The sequence below is a fragment of the Nomascus leucogenys genome, chromosome 2 (genome assembly GCF_006542625.1).
Source record: "Nomascus leucogenys isolate Asia chromosome 2, Asia_NLE_v1, whole genome shotgun sequence".
NCBI lineage: Eukaryota > Metazoa > Chordata > Mammalia > Primates > Hylobatidae > Nomascus > Nomascus leucogenys.
Window position 1 is genome coordinate 119,040,910 of NC_044382.1, and position 23,912 is coordinate 119,064,821.

General features: G+C 39.7%; 2 protein-coding genes across 2 annotated transcripts in view; both read left to right on the forward strand.

Annotated features, from left to right (window-relative positions):
* Positions 1–240: 240 nt before the first annotated feature.
* Positions 241–8,530, forward strand: TSLP (thymic stromal lymphopoietin). Its single transcript, XM_003259820.4, has 6 exons — positions 241–1,694; positions 2,107–2,243; positions 3,083–3,127; positions 3,706–3,840; positions 6,133–6,680; positions 7,010–8,530. The coding sequence occupies exons 1-5, from the start codon at positions 1,661–1,663 to the stop codon at positions 6,259–6,261; spliced, it is 480 nt and encodes a 159-aa protein (XP_003259868.2). The 5' UTR covers positions 241–1,660; the 3' UTR covers positions 6,262–6,680; positions 7,010–8,530.
* Positions 8,531–16,630: 8,100 nt separating this feature from the next.
* WDR36 (WD repeat domain 36) overlaps positions 16,631–23,912 on the forward strand; it is a 39,390-nt gene continuing 32,108 nt past the window's right edge. The window contains exons 1-4 of the mRNA XM_003259821.4: positions 16,631–17,077; positions 19,371–19,398; positions 21,542–21,642; positions 23,179–23,296. Coding sequence (XP_003259869.1) covers positions 16,748–17,077; positions 19,371–19,398; positions 21,542–21,642; positions 23,179–23,296 — 577 coding nt within the window. The 5' untranslated portion in view covers positions 16,631–16,747. The remainder of the gene's footprint in view (positions 17,078–19,370; positions 19,399–21,541; positions 21,643–23,178; positions 23,297–23,912) is intronic.

Below are 23,912 nucleotides of genomic sequence, written 5' to 3' on the forward strand. Positions count from 1 at the left end.
TCTGGCCCTACAGCAAATCACTAGAGGGGAAGGCATGTGAGGTGAGGGTGACAGAAGCAGCCACCATGCCCCTTCCTTTGTCTCTTGGAGCTATCCCAGCCCAGTGAAGAAATCTGAGTTTAGCTCCTGTCTGCCTATGTAATGTCCAGCTGCCGACCAGAATAATCTCTGATGTCACAATAGATTAATCAGGTTTTGGCATCGACCCACAATACCCTGAGAAGTTGGTGATGGGGGAACAGTGGACATTTTTTTCGATGAATGCTGTGGTGACTTGAGTACAACACATGAAGAATTCTAGAAAAGGGCCATTTTTGAAGTCAGCGGTGAATCAGAGGTTTTCTGGCCCTCTCGAGTGCCTTCTATGAAGAAGAGTTCAACTCTGGCTCCAGTTTGTCCCCTACTCTTTTCCCGAATCCCTCGACATTTCCCTGCTCTTTTCCCCAGGTACCGCATGGCCTGTAACATTTGCTGGGACTCACACACGGCGTCCAATCTCCTTTCTCCGAGCGATGACTCCTAGGAACTTCCCAAGGACCAGAGCGACGCAGGCTCCGACACGCGACGGCGGGGGGCGGGGGTGGGGGGGTGCGATGGACGGGGGAGCGAAAGGGAAAGAGAGAGAGAAGGGACCTGGGTGTAGAGAGGGCCCAGGGCCGCATGAGCCAAGCCAGGGCGGAGCAGGGGGTTCATCTCAGCAACCTAATCGGTGTCGGCCTTTCCCTCCCTTCAACCCTCCATTGGTGCTGCTGGAACTCGGAAGACTGCTAGACAGACATCTTCTAGGGCGCTCTCCCTGACTCACTTGGCTGCGCTTTTAAGCACTCTTTTCTGGATCAACAAGAGTTTGCTAGTAAAAATCTGAGCCCGCCATCTCGATGCTTCTCCTGTCTCTAAAACTGGTGCCCGGGCTGAGGCCCAGGTGGCAGACGTTTTCCAGTCTACGCTGCGCGGGGCTAAGCCTCTGGGAGGCAGAGCGCACTAAAGCGTGCGCCGCCTCGGGGAGAGCTGAGCTCAGGACAGCATCCTTTCCGTGCGCGCTCGCCGCTGCGCACCCAGCAGCGCTGTCTGGCTCCGCTTCTTGGGTCGCGTCCTCACGTTTAACGCTGGCCTTAAGAGTGGGACTGTGAAGGTGGCTGGGCGCTGGAATTTAAGTTTTAAAAGTTCTTGACACCTACTAGAAAGCGCTAGAGGACCCTTCAGCCCCTAAGGCGCCGGTAGTCACCAAGAGTAGGCGCTTTTCCTGAAATTGATATGGGCAATTTGAAAAGTAGGGTTTTTGAGAACAAGCCACATCAGATCTTTCACCATTTATTTCAACCTCTTATCGTTCCTGCCCCTAAGGTTCTGGTCACGGTTGAACATTTAATGCTTCCACATGGAAGTGCTGTCGAAGACTGAGACTGCACCCACCATCCAAAACATCCCATAAGTAAGCACAGTTTCTTACTAGCCAAGGGGAAGGGAAAGCACTAGTTGAAAGTGGCCACACGAAATGCGCAAAGATGTTCAGAATGCACGGGTCATATGCAAGGACTCTAAATCCTTACAGTGGCTGCTGGTTTCAGAAGGTGTTTCTCCCAAATAGAAAGGATTGGTCACGGAAATGCCCTGTAGGAGAAAGACACTGGTATCCATTTCTTAAAGGACATTCACACTTATGAAGTGTTTAGGGCAAAGCAAAAAGGAGGAAGGTGAGGGAAATTCCTGATGACTTTACTAATGTTAAAATTCCATAGATTTAGCTACTCCTTTTTTTTTTTTTTTTCCTTTCACATCATCAGTTCAGAATTCTATAAAGGAAAAGAATGACATGGTAGAAAATCATTGGCCTAGGAGAAAAGAGCCCGTAGGCGTTTAGGTGTTATATAGTGCAGCCAGAAAGCTCTGGAGCATCAGGGAGACTCCAACTTAAGGCAACAGCATGGGTGAATAAGGGCTTCCTGTGGACTGGAAATGAGAGGCAAAACCTGGTGCTTGAGCACTGGCCCCTAAGGCAGGCCTTTCAGATCTCTTACACTCTTGGTGGGAAGAGTTTAGTGTGAAACTGGGGTGGAATTGGGTTTCCACGTACATTCCCTTTTGCCTTACTCTATGTTCTGTCAGTTTCTTTCAGGAAAATCTTCATCTTACAACTTGTAGGGCTGGTGCTAACTTACGACTTCACTAACTGTGACTTTGAGAAGATTAAAGCAGCCTATCTCAGTACTATTTCTAAAGACCTGATTACATATATGAGTGGGGTAAGTGAAGAGACTTTTTTAAAACAAATGTATTTTCATCAGACGAGTCGGCTTACACACACGCTACAATTTAACTTTGTAGGAAAGAAAAATAATTTAGAAAAAATCATGGCCCCACATTTTGTCAAGAATTCTTACAAGTGATATTCAAATATCTAATCTAAAATGATTATCTGGAAATTGGCACATTCTAAGTATGCAGATGCTGATGAGGAGCAGGTATTGATAGACAGCACATTATGCATCGAAAGATGTCTATCCTCTGCTAAAGTGCTACTCTGACTATGCTGTAAAAAGACAGCAGGAGGTTAAGAGCTGTCTTTTTAAGAAAGAGGAGTAAAAGAGAGATAATTCTCATAAGCTAAACTCTAAGGATTGATGCTGTGCTCCAGGTCTCTCCAGTGTTTTAGATGTTTCAGGATGCTATTTATCACAGAATATGGTGTACTTGGAATTTTTTTTAACATACAGTAGTAATCATTTTCCCGATTAACCTAATTTCCAGATAGAGTTTGCATTCATGAATGGCCACACTACAGATGTGGACATCCAAAGAATGGCATTATTACTCACAAGCATAGTGCTATGTGCAGTCATGGCTTGAGGGAAGGGAGAGGGGAGGTCGCCCTCTGAGACCTGAACCTTTTGGTGTGGTTTCAAGCACTAGCCAGCACTATCTAAAGACTGTTTCACTGCCTTGTCAATGACATAGGAAACAGGTACCTGAGTGGAAACTGTTTTCAGGGCACTTTTAAAGCTCGGGAGCAAAGGGTGGAGGGATGATTTTCCTTGTGGACTTAAACGTCTTTACCCTCTTTGCCTATTTTTCTTCCTTCCAGACCAAAAGTACCGAGTTCAACAACACCGTCTCCTGTAGCAATCGGGTGAGTGGACTGTTCAGTGCTGCTGGCTTTCTCCAGGGAGACGCCAGACATTTTGGAGAGGAAGTATGCTGCGGTGTGCAGAACCCCGAGAGGTGCCTGGGTTCCCGGACGCCGCCGCCGGGGGATAGGGGACATCTGGGCTGCCAGCGCGGAGCTGCGCCTAGCTTGGGACAACACTTCTGTTCCAATTTAGGGAGAGGAAGTCTCTATCCGGAGGAAAGGCAACTTGGGAACTGGGACAAGGGAACGTTGTCAGGGGCACCACCTGCTGGGGTCCGGCGCCTCCGCGCTCGAGCTGGGGATTTTGGCAGCCTCCGCCCCATGGTGACTTGGGAGGAGCGAGCGTGGGTGACAGTCTTTTCGCGAGGAGCGCCCTCCGCCACCCTCGCCACGCCCCTGCTCCCCCGCGGTTGAGTCTTCCTTGCTCTACTCAACCGTGACCTCTTCGCTCTGACCCTTGACTTGTGTCCCCCGCTCCTCCCTGACCTTCCTCCCCTTCCCTTTCACTCAATTCTCACCAACTCTTTCTCTCTCTGGTGTTTTCTCCTTTTCTCGTAAACTTTGCCGCCTATGAGCAGCCACACTGCCTTATTGAAATCCAGAGCCTAACCTTCAATCGCACCGCCGGCTGCGTGTCACTCGCCAAAGAAATGTTCGCCATGAAAACTAAGGCTGCCTTAGCTCTCTGGTGCCCAGGCTATTCGGAAACTCAGGTAAGCCCGAAGCCTCAGACGCTTGCTGTACCTTGGGGCTAAGCTCAAATTAAACTGGGGCTTTGGTGCAGAAGTCGTTGTCTGATTTTTTTTAGGTTTTATCTTTCGAAGAGCAAATGAGCCTGGTAAAAGTGGTAGGATGTCAATTAGACCCACGTTGATACCCGGACTCAAACTCACCTATTTCTAGGGTTCTGATACTGTTTTGGCTGAATTATGGTTCTAAACCTTAGGGCAATGTTTCAAGGTATGATGAGTGAGACTTCTATACGAGAATGTTTTGATTGCTGGAGCATAGGAGTATGGCTATTAAAAATGCCAGTTCCCAGGTACTCAACCCAGAGCTTCAACATCAAAATCTCAGATTATGGGGCTCCTTAAGAGATTCTTGTCCAGTCCAAAGTTAGCAACACCTCTTGTTCTTATCACTTAATTATTGTGCGCTTATTTGTTAAATGTATAATTGCATTATACATAAAATCTCTATCCTATGTTTGCTTAATTGCTTGTATGGGCGCTATTGCTGTCTCTTTACATATTTTTGCACACGTAGTTATCTGCATTTGAATGCTTGTGTAGCATTAAATATGGAGATAGTGTAGTGAAAAGTTAGGCATAGGAACTCTGGAGACAACCTGCCTGACTGAATCCTGGCCCTATAACTTCTGTGAAGACTTAGTTAAATTACTTAGCCTCTGTGTACTGTAGCTTCATGGGTAAAGTAAGTATCATATCAGTTAGTCTTATACAGGTTGTTTATGAGGATTAAATTAGTCAACGCATGTAAATGTAGTTGGAACAATGCCTGGCACATAATAGGCACTCAATATTTATTTCAGTCAGCAAGTAGGGAATTTATCTTCATGGTGACAAGTTTAAGGAACAGAGAGAGACAAGTGCAGATATGTATGATTGCTCCTTATTAGCCTAGTGGACTTTATATGTCTACAATCCAGGTAGATGGACACAACTGTCACTTTTTTTTTTTTTTTTTTGAGACAGAGTATCGCTCTGTCACCCAGGCTGGAATGCAGTGGCACAATCTCAGCTCACTGCAACCTCCACCTCCCAGGTTCAAGCCTGAGCCTCCCGAGTAGCTGGAACTACAGGTGCCCACCACCACGCCTGGCTAACTTTTGTATTTTTAGTAGAGACGGGGTTTCACCATATTGGCCAGGCTGGTCTTGAATTCCTGACCTTGTGATCTGCCCTCCTCGGCCTCCCAAAGTGCTGGAATTACAAGTGTAAGCCACCATGCCTGGCCAAGACTGTCACTTTCTAGAGCTTGAGGATTGAAACCATAGCGCTGATCTGCGTTGAGCTTGAATTAGAAACTCAATACCAGACAGCCATATGAGAAACCTATTTGGCTTCATGCCTTCTTATGAAGGAGACCCTGGCAAATCTACAGATGGCTACAATAAAATTCATTTAAATAGGAGCACAAACAAAAAGCTAGATCGAGTTCCTGGACAGCATGTGAGAAAGGGAGAGTTTGGAGAAATTTATTTCAGTCCCTCCCAAGCCCAAATGGAGAGTCTAAGACTAATAATAATGATTTCACAGATTTTTTTAAGATTTGTGCTTAATAACCCTGTGACTTTATTAATTTGCGTACCATGTGTCTAGGAGGCCCAGTGTACTACTCAAAGGTAATTCAGATAAAGGTATATACTGGAATCCTCTTTAAAATAAGCCTTTAGATGTCTGTGACACATCTAGACAATGGGGCAGGGGAGGGGGAAGGATGGGGAGCAGGAGCATGCATTTTGGGTCAAAAAAATAGACTAGGTTTATTGAATTATGTCTATAAACAAGTATAAGATAGCTCTTGCCCATGAGGAACTTGTGATCTTGTCAGGGAGATTTTGAAATCAGCAATTTATTCATTTACTTAATCACTCAGCAAATATTCAGTGTTTCCTATGATTAAGACACTGTATTCAGTGCTATGGGGAATACCTATGATGCAATATAAAGAAAAGTATGTTAAGTGAGAGCCAAGTTAAATGACACACACTCTTAAGCACTGGAAGAGTTTCCAAAAGCAAGGTCTGAGCAATTAACGGAGGCTTTTTGAAGGAGGTGGTGCTTGGCCTTGAAGCAAAAGTAGGTGGGTACAGAAACAGGAAGGCATTCCCCTGGAAAAGGCACATGCTAGCACATAGTAAGCAGGTGCTTTGGAGACACACTGAAAGATGGATTTGCATACAGAAGGCAATAAAACCTGCTCTCAACAGTTACTAAAGATAGTGCAAAGTAATTTTGACTATTGATTCTTATATTCTACAGATAAATGCTACTCAGGCAATGAAGAAGAGGAGAAAAAGGAAAGTCACAACCAATAAATGTCTGGAACAAGTGTCACAATTACTAGGATTGTGGCGTCGCTTCAGTCGACGTTTACTGAAACAACAGTAAACCATCTTTATTATGGTCATATTTCACAGCACCAAAATAAATCATCTTTATTAAGTAGATGAAACATTAACTCTAACTGTGACAAAGAAGACCACAAATAGTTATCTTTTAATTACAGAAGAGTTTCTTAACTTATTTTTTTAAGTTTTTATTGTGTAAGTTTATAATGCAGGGGAAGTACTACTCCTCAAATGTTGAGGGAAGCTTCCATAACATTGATGACTGGCTTCATGGCAGTAATTCTCGGCTGTAATTGCATAAGCATTGCTCAAGAGGAAAATCCAAAAGTGCAGCAGGAGAACTCTTTTCCCTGAAAAAGGAAAAATATTGAACTCAATGATAGCACCAAAACTTACATTTAAAAGACAGACATTCCTTCTACATGTAATGACACTTCTTGTGTTAAAATAAAAATTTACATGGCCGGGCGCGGTGGCTCACGCTTGTAATCCCAGCACTTTGGGAGGCCGAGGCGGGCGGATCACGAGGTCAGGAGATCGAGACCACGGTGAAACCCTGTCTCTACGAAAAATACAAAAAATTAGCCGGGCGTGGTGGCGGGCGCCTGTATTCCCAGCTACTCGGAGAGGCTGAGGCAGGAGAATGGCGTGAACCCGAGAGGCGGAGCTTGCAGTGAGCCGAGATTGCGCCACTGCACTCCAACCTGGGCGACAGAGCGAGACTCCGTCTCAAAAAAAAAAAAAAATAAAAAATAAAAAAATAAAAATAAAATAAAATAAAAATTTACAAGAGAAGAAAGTGAAAGCAAATGGGGTTTCATAAATAGTTGTAAATATAGTGAAACAATTTGAAATAATTTTCAAGCAAAATATTGTGAAAGTATTCTAAGCCAAGTTTTAAATATTATCTAACAGATGACAGTGGTATATACAAGTAGATCCTGAGAAGTACTTTTGTTACAGCTACTATAAATATACATATAAATTATAGAATGTACTTTATTTTGTGAACACTTTTCAAAAGGTACATTCCTTTGTAATTGACACTATATATTTCTTAATAAAACAGTTCTCAAATTTGTTTCTTATGAATCATCTTTCAAATCTAGTTAGACAATTTGCACACATACTTTTCTAAGGAACATTATCTTTCTTCAGGTTTTTACCTCCACTCATCCTTAGAGCCCACTGACTGCTCCGCTTTATACCTGTTGGCCCTGCCTATAGGAGAAAATATTTGGAGATAGGCAGCTTCAGGATGCATTGCAATCATTCTTTTCTTAAATTATGTCACGAGTCTTTTCTTTATTCCCCTCTTGAACTTTCCTCACACCTGGAAGAAACAAAGTAGGCAAAAGTGAACTGGGGATGTCAAATCGATTCTTGAATTCCTGCTGCAAGCTAGAGCCACAGGCACCCTCTCACTCAACTTCCACTCAGAACCCTCTAAACGCCAGTGGGAAGGGCAACCCACTGCATGTGGGAATGCACTGATTTTTCCTAGGAGTAGACATGTTCCTCTAATTACTCCCTGAGGGTTAGTTGGGGCTAAACCATGACAGAAGTGGGGAAGTTCAATGTCCTTAAATCCATCTTACCTGCCAACAGGTAAGAGGAAGCTTACATTATATGTCCAGTCTACATTTAAAGAGCACTTACTGTGGAACAAGCCTTCAGCCAAACACTGGAGATAGAAAAGTAGGTAAGACTCAGCCTTTGTCCAGAGAAGCTCAGGGTGTAGCTGAATAGGCAGTTTGTTTTGTTCTGAGGAAAATCAGGACATGCCTGCTTTCTAAAAATCTTTCTCTGAAGACCTGACCCAAGCCCTTAAATGCCATTGTAAGAGAAATTTCTTTAAGTCTATTAACTCCATTTGAGTAGGGATTCACTGACTAGATTTTACTGAACTATGAAAATAAATACACATAATTTTTCACAAAATTTTGGGCCCAATTCCCCTAAAAGAATTGAGGATTAGGGAGAAAGGAGACAACTCAAAGTCATCCCATTAAGTGCAGTTCCTTTGAATCTTCTGCTTTATCTTTAAAAATTTGTGTATATCTTTTATTCTATTTATTCCATAGATGTCTTAATATAAAATTAGTCAATTCAATTACACCGTCAATTAAAAGTAATGGGCAAGAGGACGCATCATACTAATTTAGTAAGAACGTTCCTAAATGTTGTAACAATGTGGATCATACATCTCTGGTTTTTTAAATGTATTGAGGCTTTCTTGGTGGACTAGTATAATATACGGTCAGTTATGTCAATGCTTCATGATCAATAAAAAGGAAGTTGCAAATTGTGATTTAAGCATATGAAGTTGGATATATACATACTGAGACTACATTGTTAGTTATGCTATTTATATAATCTATATTCTCACTTTTGTCTCCTTCATTCAGAGGCTAAGACAGCTGTATGAAAGTCTACTGCTGGCCGGGCGCAGTGGCTCATGCCTATAATCCCAGCACTTTGGGAGGCCAAGGCGGGCAGATTTCAAGGTCAGGAGATCGAGAGCATCCTGGCTAACACGGTGAAACGCCGTCTCTACTAAAAACACACAAAAAAATTAGCCAGGCATGGTGGCGAGTGCCTGTAGTCCCAGCTACTCAGGAGGCTGAGGCAGGAGAATGGCGTGAACCTGGGAGCCGGAGCTTGCAGTGAGCCAAGATTGTGCCACTGCACTCCAGTCTGGGCGACAGAGCCAGACTCCCTCTCAAAAAAAAAGAAAAAACAAGAAAGTCTAGCTGATATAATTCTTTATTTCTTTGTATCCATAAAGTTTTGCTTTCTTGTTGATGAAACCATTTTTATCCAACGCCTAAAAAATCAATGGAGCCATTTATTGATCATTGTACCCTTACCATTACAACATTTCCACATCTTATTTGCCAAGTAATCTATGCTGTCTATTAAACTCTTTCTGGGTCTCTTTGCTTTTGATATTTCTTGTACATAGCATGTCATTTTAGTGTGTGGAGGTGGGGAGCGAGAGGGAGTGGATGAATTCCAAACTAAGGCATGTTTATTTTTAGTGTTGTTGCTGCATTTTTATGTTTTCTGTTTTCATAGTTCCACATTATTTGTATAATTTTAACCTAAAAACAGGTCTTTACATTTATTCCTTTTAACCATTTCTTATCGGTTTTTGTCCTATCCCCTCAGCATGTTGATATCTTGAGAGTTTGGCTCTTGGTTCTATCATTACATAACACTCCCTCGTAGGCTTTCTATTGCTTAATTCAGTTTTTGAAAAAGTGAAAAAAGGTAAGGACTAAGCCCTCCTTACCGTCAAAGGAGGCAACTCTATAGGCTGGTAATTTGTCAATGTACTTTGTTTAAAAAGAAAAAAAAGTTCCTTTAACTTTTAAGAATCAAATATCAATTTTTTCATTCTATACATATCAAAATAAAGGTGAGGGGAAATTTATCAAATGCTTTACTGAAGTCAAAACATACTAAGCCCATATCAAGCCTACAGATCAAATAAATTTATCTAAAAATGGGAATTTTAAAATATTTCAATTATATTCCTTTCTAAATCTTACAAGCCAACTCTCTGAGAATTATACCAGACAGTAACATTAAACTGATCTGAGATTTTTTAGTATTCTCTCCTTTTTATTGTTCAAAAGTACTAGGTTTTCTCAAACGTTTTTGTTCTAGCTGTAGCTTTGAGAATATCTGTTGGCTTTTGTCTGGCATTGCAATTTGTAAATACACCTATACTTTTTGATACCCAGTATTTACAGATTACCAAATAATATAGTTTCACTGATGATTATCATGCAAAAGTTATTTTTATCTAAACACAAAGGATAATAGCTCACATACAAAGTTAATTGCAAATTGAATTTTTTGAGTCTCAAGTTCTACATTTCTAAAATAAGGATGATGCTTCCTATATTTTAGGGTTATTATTAGAATTAAAGTACATTATAAATATAAAGTCCTTGGCAAATGGTAAGGAAAATACTTTAAATTTAGTTATTTGAATGCCTGTTTGTAACCATTATAAAGATTAGGAATAAAGACTGTTACAGAGCCTGTCAGATAACTTTATTTTTAGTTTTCTGTCTAGGACTGCTTTGTGGCAATAGAAAGAAGGTTGAAAAGTTTAAGCACACAGTTATTGACAGCCTGGCAATTTTGAACTCTACCAAGATAGCAGAGTTCATAAGACAGAGTACCTCAGGTGAGAGGTGCACAGAGAAAGAAGCTCAGAGACCTGTAGGGATATCTCTTGAATATTTAGCTGAGTACTTTTCAGCACATGGCTGAAAACTCACATGGCTATGAGAAAACTACCCAATACTGGGAAAACAGTCATTTGAAAGGTTAGAGGGAATAGTGTCCATTACTTACTCAAAGCCAGGAAAATTGCCTATTTTCATCAACTAGACTGGAATATCTCACAACTCATTAGGCATTGGGTAGGGCACTCAGGAGAGTCTTACTTTAGTAATTAATAATAATTAGCCCAAGGCTAATTGCTGCAATAATCCCGCATTAGAAATCTTAAAAGTAAGACTTGAAAGAATCAAACTGTTTCCAAGTAACTTAGCTGAATCCTACAATAAACTTCAAGAATATCTGTAGAAATAAAAAATACTTAGGACCCAAAAAGGAAAATTCGCAATATTTTGTATACAATTAAAGATTATCAGACATGAAAAAAGTGCGAAAATATAACACATGATAAGAGGAAAAAGTGAAACTGATTCGGAAGTAACATCGAAGTTAGAATTAGCAGACAAGGACATTAAAATGGTTATTGTAACTATATTCAATATGTTCAAAAAGTTAAATATAGACACAGAATACATAAAGAAAATCCCAGTCCAACTTCTAGATATGAAATCTGTAATGTGTGAAATGAAATGCACAGTGAATGGTAATCATGAGAGATTAGACATTGCAAAAAATAAGATTAGTAAACTTGAAGACATACCAAGGGAAACTATTCAAAATAAAACACAGAAGGAAAACAATAACTTAAAAATGAAAAGACCATCAGTGAGCTGTGAAACAACTGCAAGTGCCTAATATACATGTAATAAGTCTCTTAAATAAAGAGGTACAGAAAAAAATATAGGAAGAAACAATGGTAAATTTCCAAACTTTACAAAAATTCTAAACCCACAGTTCCAAGAAGCTCAATGAAGGACAAGAAACAGATAAAACTACACTAATGCTCATCATAATCTAATTGCTCAAAACCAGAAAATCTTAAAAGCAACCAATGGAATTGTAAGACCTTCAGCATGTTCCTCTTAGGATTTCCTCTCCAGAGCACTTCAACCCTTTCTCCTGTACTTCGTATATAATATTTCATGAACAATATCATGATATAATTAGAAAAAAATTTTACATTGGTTGGCCTTAATTATTGATTTCTACCTGTTAGCTTCTGTTTAAGTAGGAGGGTGGGAAGATTCTTTTCCATTCTCCGCTATTCTTGAAGTAAAGACAAGGATTGTCATAAATGAAACCACCGCTTACTGAGTAGTTTTATCAGTTATTTTTCTTACACGACCTTATGAAATATTTGCAACCATCCTGTGAGCTATGTGCTATCCCCATTTTATAGATGCAAGAAAAGGATCAGTGAGTGAAATATCCAGTGTAGCACAACTAGTATGTGTAGCATCTGGCTGATTCTGAAGTGCACACTTTCTATTACTTGAGATTAAAGTTGGAGACTTTAAAATAAAAAATGCCTTCCACTAAGTGGAAATTATCCTCATTACCGAACTAATAGATATTGTAGTTGTCTCCTCAACATGGATTCTACCACTTCTTAATTTTGCATCTATTTCCTCATCCACCAGAGGGCTTTAGGGATTAATCCCAGCTCCTGGGATGGATCTGGATTAGTCTAACCTAGTCTGGGTGTCCCAATATCCTTGCTTGGAGTTAATAGAGGTAACCAGGCTAATATTGATAAGCATATTGGTAAGCAAGTACTTTGACTCAGGTCTTATTCAGGATAAACATATGGCCACCTTTGGTGATGAACAATAAGCATAAGGTTTTTGAGGGGAAACTCTGAAAAAATGTTTCCTCACTTTAAAAAAGAAAAAAAGGCAGTAGAATGATAGTCTTCCCCTCTCATGAGATACAAACAAAGAAGCATGCAGTGGTAATTACAATTAGCAATTATCCTTAGACCAGGATTGAGATGAAGCCGTGAATGGCAGAGAAATAAGAAGGGAAGAGCCTGAAATTTTAAATAATTACACAAGTAGATTAATCAACCTTGCCCTCACCCTCCTTTTGATTTCCCATTCCATGAGCTACTTAAGAAAAGGTTTTGTTTTTGTTTTTCTGTGTGGGTGGTTATTGTTTCTTACTGATTAATGCTACAACTTGCCTGAATGCCAAGACAAGGCAAATTAATCTTGATTTAATTTGAAGTGGGAATAAGGGATGAGCAAGATGAAGGTAGGCCCCAATATCTTAGGGAACAAGCCAAAAATTGTGACCTGGGATGGTAAGGATGCAGGAAAAGTAAACATGTAAAGAGGATGTCATTCTTTGGCATATTTCACATTGTTTCCTGCTGTGGCTTGAACATGTGTCCTATCCAAAATTCATGTTGAAGCTTAAATCCCCATTGTATTTGGGGAAGTGATTAAATCCTGAGAGCTCCATCCTCATAAATGGATTAGTTCCTTATAAAAAGGCTGGAGGAAACTAGCCTGGTCTCTTCTGTTCTTCCCATCTTCTACCATGTGAGGACACAGTGTTCATCCCCCTTTGCACTTTCTGTCATTTCTGCTATGTGATGACACCTAGACAGTGCTATATATGAGGAACAGACCTTCACCAGACACTAAACCTACTGGCACTGGCACCTAGATCTTGGACTACCCAGCCTCCAGAACTGTGAGAAATCATTTCCGTTGTTTACAAATTCCCTAGTCTCAGGTATTTTGTTATAGCGGCACAAATGTGCTAAGAAACTTTCTATAAACAACTCTCATGTCAATAGATCATTGCCATGGCAATTGAAGCTGAGATGCCACTTTTCAAGATGGTGCTCATAAATGCAGTATTTGTATGCCCCTATACCCTTCCCTCTTCTACTCTCCCATCTGCTAGCTATTCTTGTGTGGAAGAGAGTGGCAGGGCATTCCAAATTGTATTGAGGATGAACTTAGATTATGTTTGGAGCAGATATCTTAGATATAAAATTTATGGAATGATTCAGGGTAAATATCAAATGGATGTGGAGTTTGAGGAAGATTTGGTAATTTTTTTTTTTTTTTTTTTTTTTTTGAGACGGAGTCTCGCTCTGTCACCCACGCTGGAGTGCAGTGGCGTGATCTTGGCTCACTGCAAGCTCCGCCTCCCAGGTTCATGCCATTCTCCTGCTTCAGCCTCCCAAGTAGCTGGGACTATAGGTGTCCGCCACCACGCCTGGCTAATTTTTTGTACTTTTAGTAGAGACAGGGTTTCACCGTGTTAGCCAGGATGGTCTCGATCTCCTGACTTCGTGATCCACCCACCTCGGCCTCCCAAAGTGCTGGGATTACAGGCGTGAGGCACTGCGCCCAGCCACTAATATCTTAAGAGTATAGCCCATACTTTATCTTGGTACTAAATCTACCACATAATAGTTCTCAATAGATATGCTGAGTAAAAGAATGAAGGAATTAAAATGACTTAAACGTTAAATACGTGTTTCCCAAGAATAAACTGTTTTAAAGTCCATCATGAGTCAGAAACCGAATTGGCAGCAGCAACTATCAGATAAACTATCTGATTCCTGTCACCTGTTCCGTGCAAAAGGAAAAAGGAAACGATCAATCAATGTCATTGCAGCCTATCATTATTCTTCACAGCTTCCTTTTTTTGAGATGGAGTCTCACTCTGTCGCCCAGACTGCAGGGCAGTGGTGTGATCTTGGCTCACTGCAACCTCCACCTACTGGGTTCAAGTGGTTCTCCTGCCTCAGCCTCCCTAGTAACTGGGACTACAGGCACATGCCACCACATCTGGCTAATTGTTTTTTGTATTTTTGGTAGAGATGGGGTTTCACCATGTTAGCCAGGATGGTCTCAATCTCCTGACCTCATGATCTGCCTGCCTTGGTCTCCCAAAGTGCTGGGATTACAGGCATGAGTTACCATGCCTGGCCCACAGTTTCTTTTAAACAAACCTACTCCTTCTTTTCCCCAAAAAATGGAAAATAAAAAAATTAAACTTGCATTTATTCAATCATCAAAGATCCACTGAGCCTTTGTTCTGTGTCATCCTTGGACACACAACTAAGAACATGAATAATTTGGAAACCTTAACATCATATTAGAGGATATTTGTCATTTGTGAACCTGTGGCCCAGTCCTCACTTTCTGTAACACAGCTTTAATACTTCTATAAAGTAAAACAAACGATATTTTGTTATTTTTAGATGCTAATTTTCACACATTTCTCCAAAATTCACATAGACTTTTGCTAGGTTGTAATTAGAAGGCAAACAAACACCAAGTCTCACTGGCTTGCAACAACAGTTAATTCTCACTCACATTACAAACTGGCAACCTCAAGTCAGCCGCAGGCTTTGTCTACAGACCTCATTTCAGGACCCAGGCTGACAAAGCAGCTCCTGTTTGAGACATGCCTTTCTCTTTCGGGAACAGAAAAGAGCAAGAGAGTTGGTAGAAACAGAAAATGACTCTTCAAGCATCTGCTGGGACTTGCTGAACATCATGTTTGCTCATATGCACTGGCCAAAGTAAGCCAAATGCTTCCTATTCCTGCTCCACCATGAAGGATTTGTTACAAGTCTTGGGCAAAGGACAGAGATACACATCTTCTTACAGGAGGGAGTTTAAATATTGGAGATGTTAAAGTACACAACTCATTACTTTGGGAGGGAATATGACTAACATAAAAAAAGAGAGAACATTCCACATTTTTAGCATTTTTGTACTTAAATGTAGCTTTAAAAAAAATGTTTATTAAGCACCCCTTTTGTTCCAGACACTGTTCTGGCTGCTTGTTATGTATTAATGAACAAAATAGAAAAAAAAAAATTCTCTACCTTTATGGAGCTTACCCACTAAACTATTAAAATAAAATAAGCCTAATAAATAAGTTAATAGTACAGTGAGATGCCCTTTTCCCCTCTTTTTTAATTTAAATAAAATTTACAAATAATTAGCAACTTGTTCACTTTTAAGTCATACCACAAACATGGCTGAAAATGTGCACTGCTATTGAGAAATCCGGGGTACAAGTGAAAATACAAGTAAGTACAACATGTCAAGGACTAAATAACAAGCTCTCATTCTGTTAGCATCTGCCCCTTAATGATCTTAACATCCAAAGTGTTTGAGGCTTTGTGCCAAGAACTATAAAATAAATCAAGTTTTTTTTGTTCAAGAATGTATGAGTCAGATATTCAAACTAGCTAACAAGTGACTTTTGTTTCATAATAAAATAATTACATTTTAGAACTGGAAGGAACCCAGGAGAGTACACTGATCTGTATAGAGACAGACCCTCTTTATCTCTTTCAAGTACAGGTATATTTACATTAGTAAATATACCCTTTTTATCCCTCTCAAGTACAAGTATATTTACATTAGTCACTCGACCCCAACCTTAATAGGCTGCCAAAACATTTTCATAAACGAAACGAAATGAAATGGAAATAAAACAGTAAGATAAGAGGTTATTCCATATGTTGAACTTCGGTCCTGGGCTCTAAGGTCACCACTGTTTTAGTTAACGTTCACATGCTCAGAGATTGTTCCCCAAACCTACATCTTGGTAAGGCAGCTGGCTCCTGAGGAGTGAGGCGTCTTGACACCCACTTCACTGGAATCAGTCTTCTTCAGCATCCTAAGGCACTTAGCTCTAATGAACTGCCCAGACTCCCCTTTGCATTATGATGAGCTCCTCTTTAGAACCTCTACTGTCTGCTTTTGACAGCCGACCTCAAGGAATACTGACTTAATCCAGGGGTCCCAATAACATTTAATATTTATCTTCCTTTTATGGGAGGAATCTACACTTATCCAAGTTGCCCAAGTGAGCAGTTCCCTTCCCCCAAATAATTAGTTCTACTCCCCAGAGGGTCTGTGAGTGAATCCCTCTGTTACCTTTGAAATGTCCCATTATAGTTTTCATCTGTAAATATGTCATATGTATCCAAAAGATGAGGATCTTTAAAAACGTAATCATAATGCTGCTATCACATGTAAAAATTAAATATAATTCCTTAATATCATCTGCTATCCAGTGTTTAAATTTTTCCATTCTCATGTTTTTGTACATTTTTAAATAATCACATGTTTAAATCGTTTCCATCTCCAAGGCGTCAAACTCCCCTCCATTCTCCTGGACGTCGCGCTTCCCTCTTTGTTTCCCGCCCTTGCGGTTCCGTCGGAACCTAAGGAGCTTCCTTCCACCGCAAAAGAGCTGGAGAACAATGTTAGGCAACGTGCTGGAGACCTTGGCCTTCGGAACTGAAGTCACGCCTCCCATGTGAGCTCTGGAGGGAGAACTTTATGTGTTGCACTGAGGGCAGTCTCCGGAAACGCGATTCGCAGCGGGCGCCGGAAGCGGTCTTGTGTCTGCAGCTCTGGCAGAGGACTGTTCCACTAGACACGCTGAAGGGACTGGGTACGTGTTTTCCTTCAGGACCAGAGCTGAGAGGAGCCGGGATCGCCGCGGCAATGGAACGGGCCTCAGAAAGGCGCACGGCCAGCGCGCTTTTTGCGGGGTTCCGGGCCTTGGGACTTTTCAGCAATGACATTCCACACGTGGTGCGGTTCAGCGCGCTCAAGCGCCGGTTTTATGTAACAACCTGCGTGGGCAAGAGTTTCCACACCTATGACGTGAGTGACTTCTTTTGTTGGCTTCCCAGAAAAACCACCCTCCTTGGCCCCTAACTCTCCTGGAGCAGTCCGGTTCTCCCTTCCCATCTACCACGGGCTTCCCTTCTTTAACCCCTCCCTGTCCTACTAATATTTCGCCATCCGGTCACGTCCACGTGCTGATTTAGCACTTGCAGTCCTCCTGGGGCGTGTTTCAGAGGCAGCCTGGCCAAGGGGAAAATGCTAGAGAACATCTCAGTTGTATGGCAGTAATATTCAGTGAATATTTATTGATCTTCCCTTGAAGGTGAAAAGATAATTAAGACAAACTTCTACCTCTTGCATTCTTAATGAGAGAGAAAAACATGCACGCTATTACGTTATTGGTGACACGAGCTGGGTTAGAAATTCACTCTAGGTAGAATACATTGGGAGAACCGGAGATGGTGAGATTAATTACCGTTAGGGAAAATATCTGATAGCAATCAGTTATTTTCAACTAACGCAAAGTGTCTGGCACTGTCACTGTAAGCCTTGCAGCCGTTTCTTTGCAAGATAGGTATTATACCGTAGCACCTTTATATAAATTATTAAAGTAAATTTCAGATAAATTACTTGTTAGTGATGATTTTTTCTCCTATAACAGCTCATCAATCATTGTAATAGTGTCTCGTTGTTTTTTTCTTTTGTCTTCTCCAAAAGAATGCAACCTCTGTGAGAACAGGAACCTTGATGAGGAGGATGATAATAGTCAGTGTTAATTAAGTACTTTCTTTTCTGGAAAACACGTAGAGTTGTCTCTCTTGGAGGATTGTGAATATCAAGTGACTTATTAGCAAAAAGAGCTGGGAGTTAGGAACTAGTTGAGTTAGTGGAAAAGGAAAGTTGAGGGCAGAGCTGAGGTGAAGAGTAGTTGGGTTTCTGAGAGTCTGAGTTGGTAATGGAGACAGGATGGGTTAGAACCATATCATTAATCATGTGAAAGTATTTAGTGTTACCATTCTCTGCACTTGTTCCTTGCTTGCTAACTTTTGCTTTTGCTGGTTAATGTTTTCTTCCTTGAAATGTAATTTTTCTAAGTTTATTACTGAAACAACTCTTGAAATCTTGTCTTTGGTATAGTGTCTTTCCTGACACTGCGTTACACACAGACACAGGTGTTTTTCCCTATATTCTACTTCCAAAGAAACCCTGTGGTGAGGAGAGTAACATATTTGCACATTTTAAAAAGTTAACAATTTACTTACTGTGTGTTGACGTTTAGTCATAATAAAGATGGCTTTTAAGGTCTCCTCTAGTTCTAACACTGATGATACATTCGTAACATCATGGCATGTAAATGTTCTTTACCCAGACTGTACACTGCTCAGATTAACCAATGCATTGGGCTGTGACCTCTAAAACTGAAAATACTTGGGAGTAAAAAGAAATAAAAAATGGAGCTAATGAACCTAAGTCACTAATTGGGTCTACAAGTGCTCTATCCCATGGCTATGGCTATGTATGCTGTTCCCAGTCAGACTTCTCACAGTCCTACAGATTAGTTTCTTCTACAGGGGAAACTAGACAAGTTGTGAATAGGTGGTGGTAGTGATGGTAGTAGCTATCATGTATTGAGCAATTACTATATGACTGGCCCCATTCTGTTTTACACAAATTTACTCATTGAATCCTCATAACAATCCCATAAAGTAAATAAATATTTGTTTTACAGATGAAGAATTTGAGGCACAGGGAGCTTATTTTTCCAGGGTCATACTGCTGGATCAGTAGCCATGATTGGAGTCAGCAAATTACAGTCTGTAAGCCAGTCTAGCCCACTGCTTGTTTTTGTATGACCCAGGAGTTACGAATGATTTTGACATGTTTAAATGTTTGTGGGGGCAGGCTGGGGGTAGGGAGAAGGATATTTCATGACATGAAAACTATGTGAAAATCTAATTTCAGTATCTATAGATAAAAGTTTAATATACCCATGCACATTATTTATGAATTACATATGGCTGTTTTCATGCTACGGTGGCAGAAGTGAGTAGTTGCAACAGAGACCACATGCATTGCCTTCAAAGTCTAAAATATTTAATATTTGCCCCATTATAGAAAACATTTGCCTACCCCTTCCATCACCACTCCTGGTGAAATATAGTTGAAAATATAAACTTTCCTAATAATGAAAATTAGTGTCAGTAAGTGTCCTTCTTATGAAGGACAGCGTAGCGAATATACGTATGAGGTTATATCTTAATCTTCAGATGTTAGGTTATTGTGATTATGTTTGTTAATGAAAATTTAACCTATTTTCTTTTTTAAACAGGTCCAGAAACTTAGCCTGGTTGCAGTAAGTAAGTATGGACTTTATTCTGAATTTATGCACATCTAAACTTTTTTTTAATTTTGACATAAATTTCAGACTTACAGAGCATATAAGGAAGCCAGTGTAACATTTATGTCTTATAAACTTACATTATCAGCAACAAAAAAGAGTGCCAGGATAGAATCATGTTTTGCTTTCAGTTGTTATGTGTCTTTATTTTCTTTAATCTGGAACTGTTCTTTAGACTTTCTTTGTGCTTCATGACATTGACACATTGACATTTTTGAAGAGTACAGGCTCATTTAGAATGTCCTTCAGTTTGAGTTTTTTTTGACATTTCTTCAGGATTAGATTCAGGTTGTACTCCTTGGGAGGAATCACAGTGAACTGTATCAGAAGGCACATGCTGTTAGTTGGTTCTGTTCCTGGTAGTGATTGGTTAGGAGGCTCTATTTTTAAGTTAGTGTTTTGTCATTTGTAACAAATAAGTATCTTTTGGTAGTATGCACTGGGACTATGTAAATACCTTAGTACTCTTCAAAGTTATTACCTGCTGCTTTTAGTATTTTATGATGATACTTGCCTGAATCAGTAATTAGTATGATGGTTGCCAAATGCATGTTGATTATCCTTAATCCAAAAATTTGAAAATCCAAAATGCTCCAAAGTCTGAAACTTTTTGAGAGCCAACATGATGTTAACAGGGAAATATTCGCTGGAACATTGCCGATTTCAGATTTTCAGATTAGGAACATTCACCTGGTTATGCAAATAGTCCAAAATCCAAAAAAAATCCGAAATCTGAAACACTTCTGGTCTCAAGCATTTCAGATAAAGCATAGTCAGCCTATAGTGATTTTCTTTTGCCATCATTCCTTCTACTGTAAAGAAAAGTTTTCCCTTTTCTCACATTTTGGTATTTCTTTCCAATGGGAGGGTTGTTTTTTCTTTTTTTAAACTATCTAATAGAATAAAACATTTCTCAGGGCTGAGAGGTACTTGTTTTACCATCAAATATGGTTCTTGTGAGAGAAACAGAAGACCTACAAGGACTGTAATGTGTATGTCTATTAACCTTATATTTTAATAATGGATTAGAAGGCAGAAGAAAGGCATTGGAACTTGAGTTGAATACAAAAGCGAATGATAAACTTAGAAAACAGGATTATGCAAACAAATCCTAATATGGAATTTGCAGCCTATAAAGTACAACAATCCTGTGTCTACTAACCCTCCTGCCCCAAAAGAGGAAATGAAAAGGTCAGTGTGACCAGGATACTGAGAGAAGAATCATATGTCACGTAAGAAATGCTAAAGATTGATAGGCATATTTCCCTTGGAGAAGACTGTAGAAACAATATTGTCTTTAAATGTTTTAGGAATAGACATATAGAATACCATATGTAATATTTTTGGATTGGTCCAAAGGGTAGAGTTAGAGATTTAGATTTTGAGTTACTTTTAAAATTTTTCTGTAGTTATTAGTGAACTTGATATTCCAGAAGATACTCACATGGGTCAGGCATGGTGGCTCACGCCTGTAATCCCAGCATTTTGGAAGGCCGAGGTGGGCAGATCACCTGAGGTCAGGAGTTCAAGACCAGCTTGTCTAACATGGCGAAACCCCGTCTCTTCTAAAAATACAAAAATTAGCCAGGTGTGGTGGTGCACTCCTATAATCCCAGCTACTTGGGAGGCTGAGGCAGGAGAATCAGTTGAACCTGGGAGGCGGATGTTACAGTGTGCCAGGATTGCATCACTGCACTCCAGCCTGGGTGACACAGCAAGACTCCATCTCTCAAAAAAAAGAAAAAAAAAAAAAGATGTTCACATGAAGACTGGATGACTGTCAGAGCTTTGTGTTTCAAATGACAGTTTTTTCCAAATAACCTCAAAAAGCTTCTTGTCATTTCTCTAGGATTATGTTTTTATTTCTGCAAATCCTAGACATTCTCTTAGGGAAGGACAAGGTGATTTCCTATCTTTAGTTTGATAGTTACTATTAGATATCTAAAATATTTTAGTTAAAATTTTATACTCTGATTCTCAACTTTGATCTTCATTTATATATATTTTTAAATTATAGCCATGAAAAATGTTATATGTATACTTGAGGTTTCTCTTTAACATCTTAAAAATCCCTGTTTCTTTCATTTTGTATTTTCTGCTAGGTAATTCTGTTCCACAGGATATCTGCTGTATGGCAGCTGATGGCAGATTAGTCTTCGCTGCTTATGGAAATGTTTTCTCTGCATTTGCCCGTAATAAAGAGGTTGGTATCGCTAAACTACTTGTTTGTCAGTCAGTAGTTGTTTGTCATGATAGTGGAGGGAACTTTAATTTTGTCATTCTTTACCCAGCACACTCTGGAACTATACAGTATTCTTTTTTTTTCTAATGTATATTCAGTTTTCTGGAGGAAGATAAATTTTCAGAAAAGGCTTACTTAAAACTGGTGCTTTACTTCAGTTTCTTCGCCAGAGATGAGTATCAGAATTACTTGGAGACCTTCTTTAAAATTTTTTATGCCCAGTCAGTTCCCATCTCAGGAGTTTTCTATTTTGTATATTGAGATAGGACGTAATGTGTATTATTAAGTGTAGTTTTAAAATACTTCCCTGGAAAATTCATATTTGCACCACCACTTTATGTGGATTGGTTATTTATTATGTGTAACTTAGCTTCTAACTCTTTTTCTAAAAACCAGATGCTTGTTCCCGATTTAGAGAAAGCTAGATTCTATGTTTTCTCCACTGCTAAGGAAAGATCTTTTCTGGTCTAAATCTACCAGTTGGTTTCTGAATTTGTCCTAGAACAACTAGCTTGAGAAATGACCTGGCCTTAATGGTCTAGAATGAAAGGAAATGTAGGAGTGGGGATATAAAGATAGCCAAATGATAGTATCACTGTACTTGTCAGGGACTTGGAGTGAGGTGGTTCCCACAGTCTTTCATCATCACTACCTGTGGTAGAGGAAGGTAACTTATCTGTAGAGTTCTTTAATGGAAGGTGTTCAGATTTTTAGAATTGGAAAAAATGTTCATTTTTGTATTGCTGTTTATAGTTTTCCCAGGGAGATAAATGTGATTTACATGAGGAGACTTTATCCTATATGTATATCCTGTATGTGGTTCAGATGCAGAGACTTTAATAAAGGACCTTTATGCACAGGTGTGGTCAGGGTTAGGGGAACAAAATAGGGGTGGGGAGGCATCAGGCACTGTCAGCTGTAGGAAGTTGTTACCACCCCTAAGGCCAGTGGCCAAGGAGAAGAAACAGTGTTACTGGAATCTAGTGAGAACTGAAACCATGGAGAAGGGGCTATACATGGAGGGATCAGCTACCGTAAGGATCTCTGTCAAAGCAGAAAGGTATGGGGAAGAAGACCCTATATCCCCCTTTCCCATCTCATCTGAAAGCCAGTTGGTGATGGAGTCTATAGAGATCAGCCTTCTGGAATATACCATCTTGCTAGGATATATGTAGTTGCACTGATTGAATTGGGTGAGGCAACTAGGTGTGTGTGCATGCCTCCTCTAACCCAAGATGGAAGGCTGAGCCTCAAAGGTCTCATTTCTTTGTTCTTAATGGACAGTTTACTTCCTTATTGTTGAACTGGCTGAGGGAGCAGATGAACATGCCTGGTCCCTTAATATTTATGTGTTCATCTTAACCTTGAATAATCAAAAGTTGGGGTACATTTCTTAACAGAAGCATCTCAGGATTAGCATGTTGTTGGGATAATGTGAATAATATGACATGATGACTGAGTAATAATATGAAATTCTTTTAAACTTTGATGTTGTAGATAGTACATACCTTTAAGGGTCATAAGGCAGAAATCCATCTCTTACAACCCTTTGGAGACCACATTATCTCTGTTGATACTGACAGCATTCTTATTATTTGGCACATATATTCAGAAGGTAAGAGTTAACTCATTTATTTGCTTTATCTTAGGGTAGTATGTGTTTAATTAAAATTTAAAATCTATGTAAACATCTATGCCAGAGATTTTGCCTGTAAATAGTAAGAAATTAAAAAAATTAAAAATCTTTAACATGTGTAAGAAAAAAAGTTCTAAGTAAGAAAGAGATAAACAACTTTAGCAAGTTAACTGCTTATAAACTGTTTAATGTGCTTACCTCAGCTAATGTATTTTCCATTGCAGTTTCCAACTTTAATGATTTGTTATATTGTTTTCCCTGTGGAGTGAATATTGATGTATTTTCATACCTGAGTAATTCTTGGTTTGTATTTTCACCTTTTAGTAAAGGAGACTGTAATAGTAAACTTGATCTTGTAATCTGAAGGAAAATATACATCCATTTCCTAGGGATATGAGTCAGTTTCTATCAACTGTGATAGCTTAGACAGTGGCTATGTTTATGGGATTATGTATCTTTAAACATGAAGAATTTATCTCTAGAATATCTACACCTTTCCTCAACAAAATACTGGGTTCATCGTGAATTGAATCTTTTAAGTTCTTTAATCTGGTTACATTTTTAGCTTATATTGCCTCTTGGTTATTTCATTGTT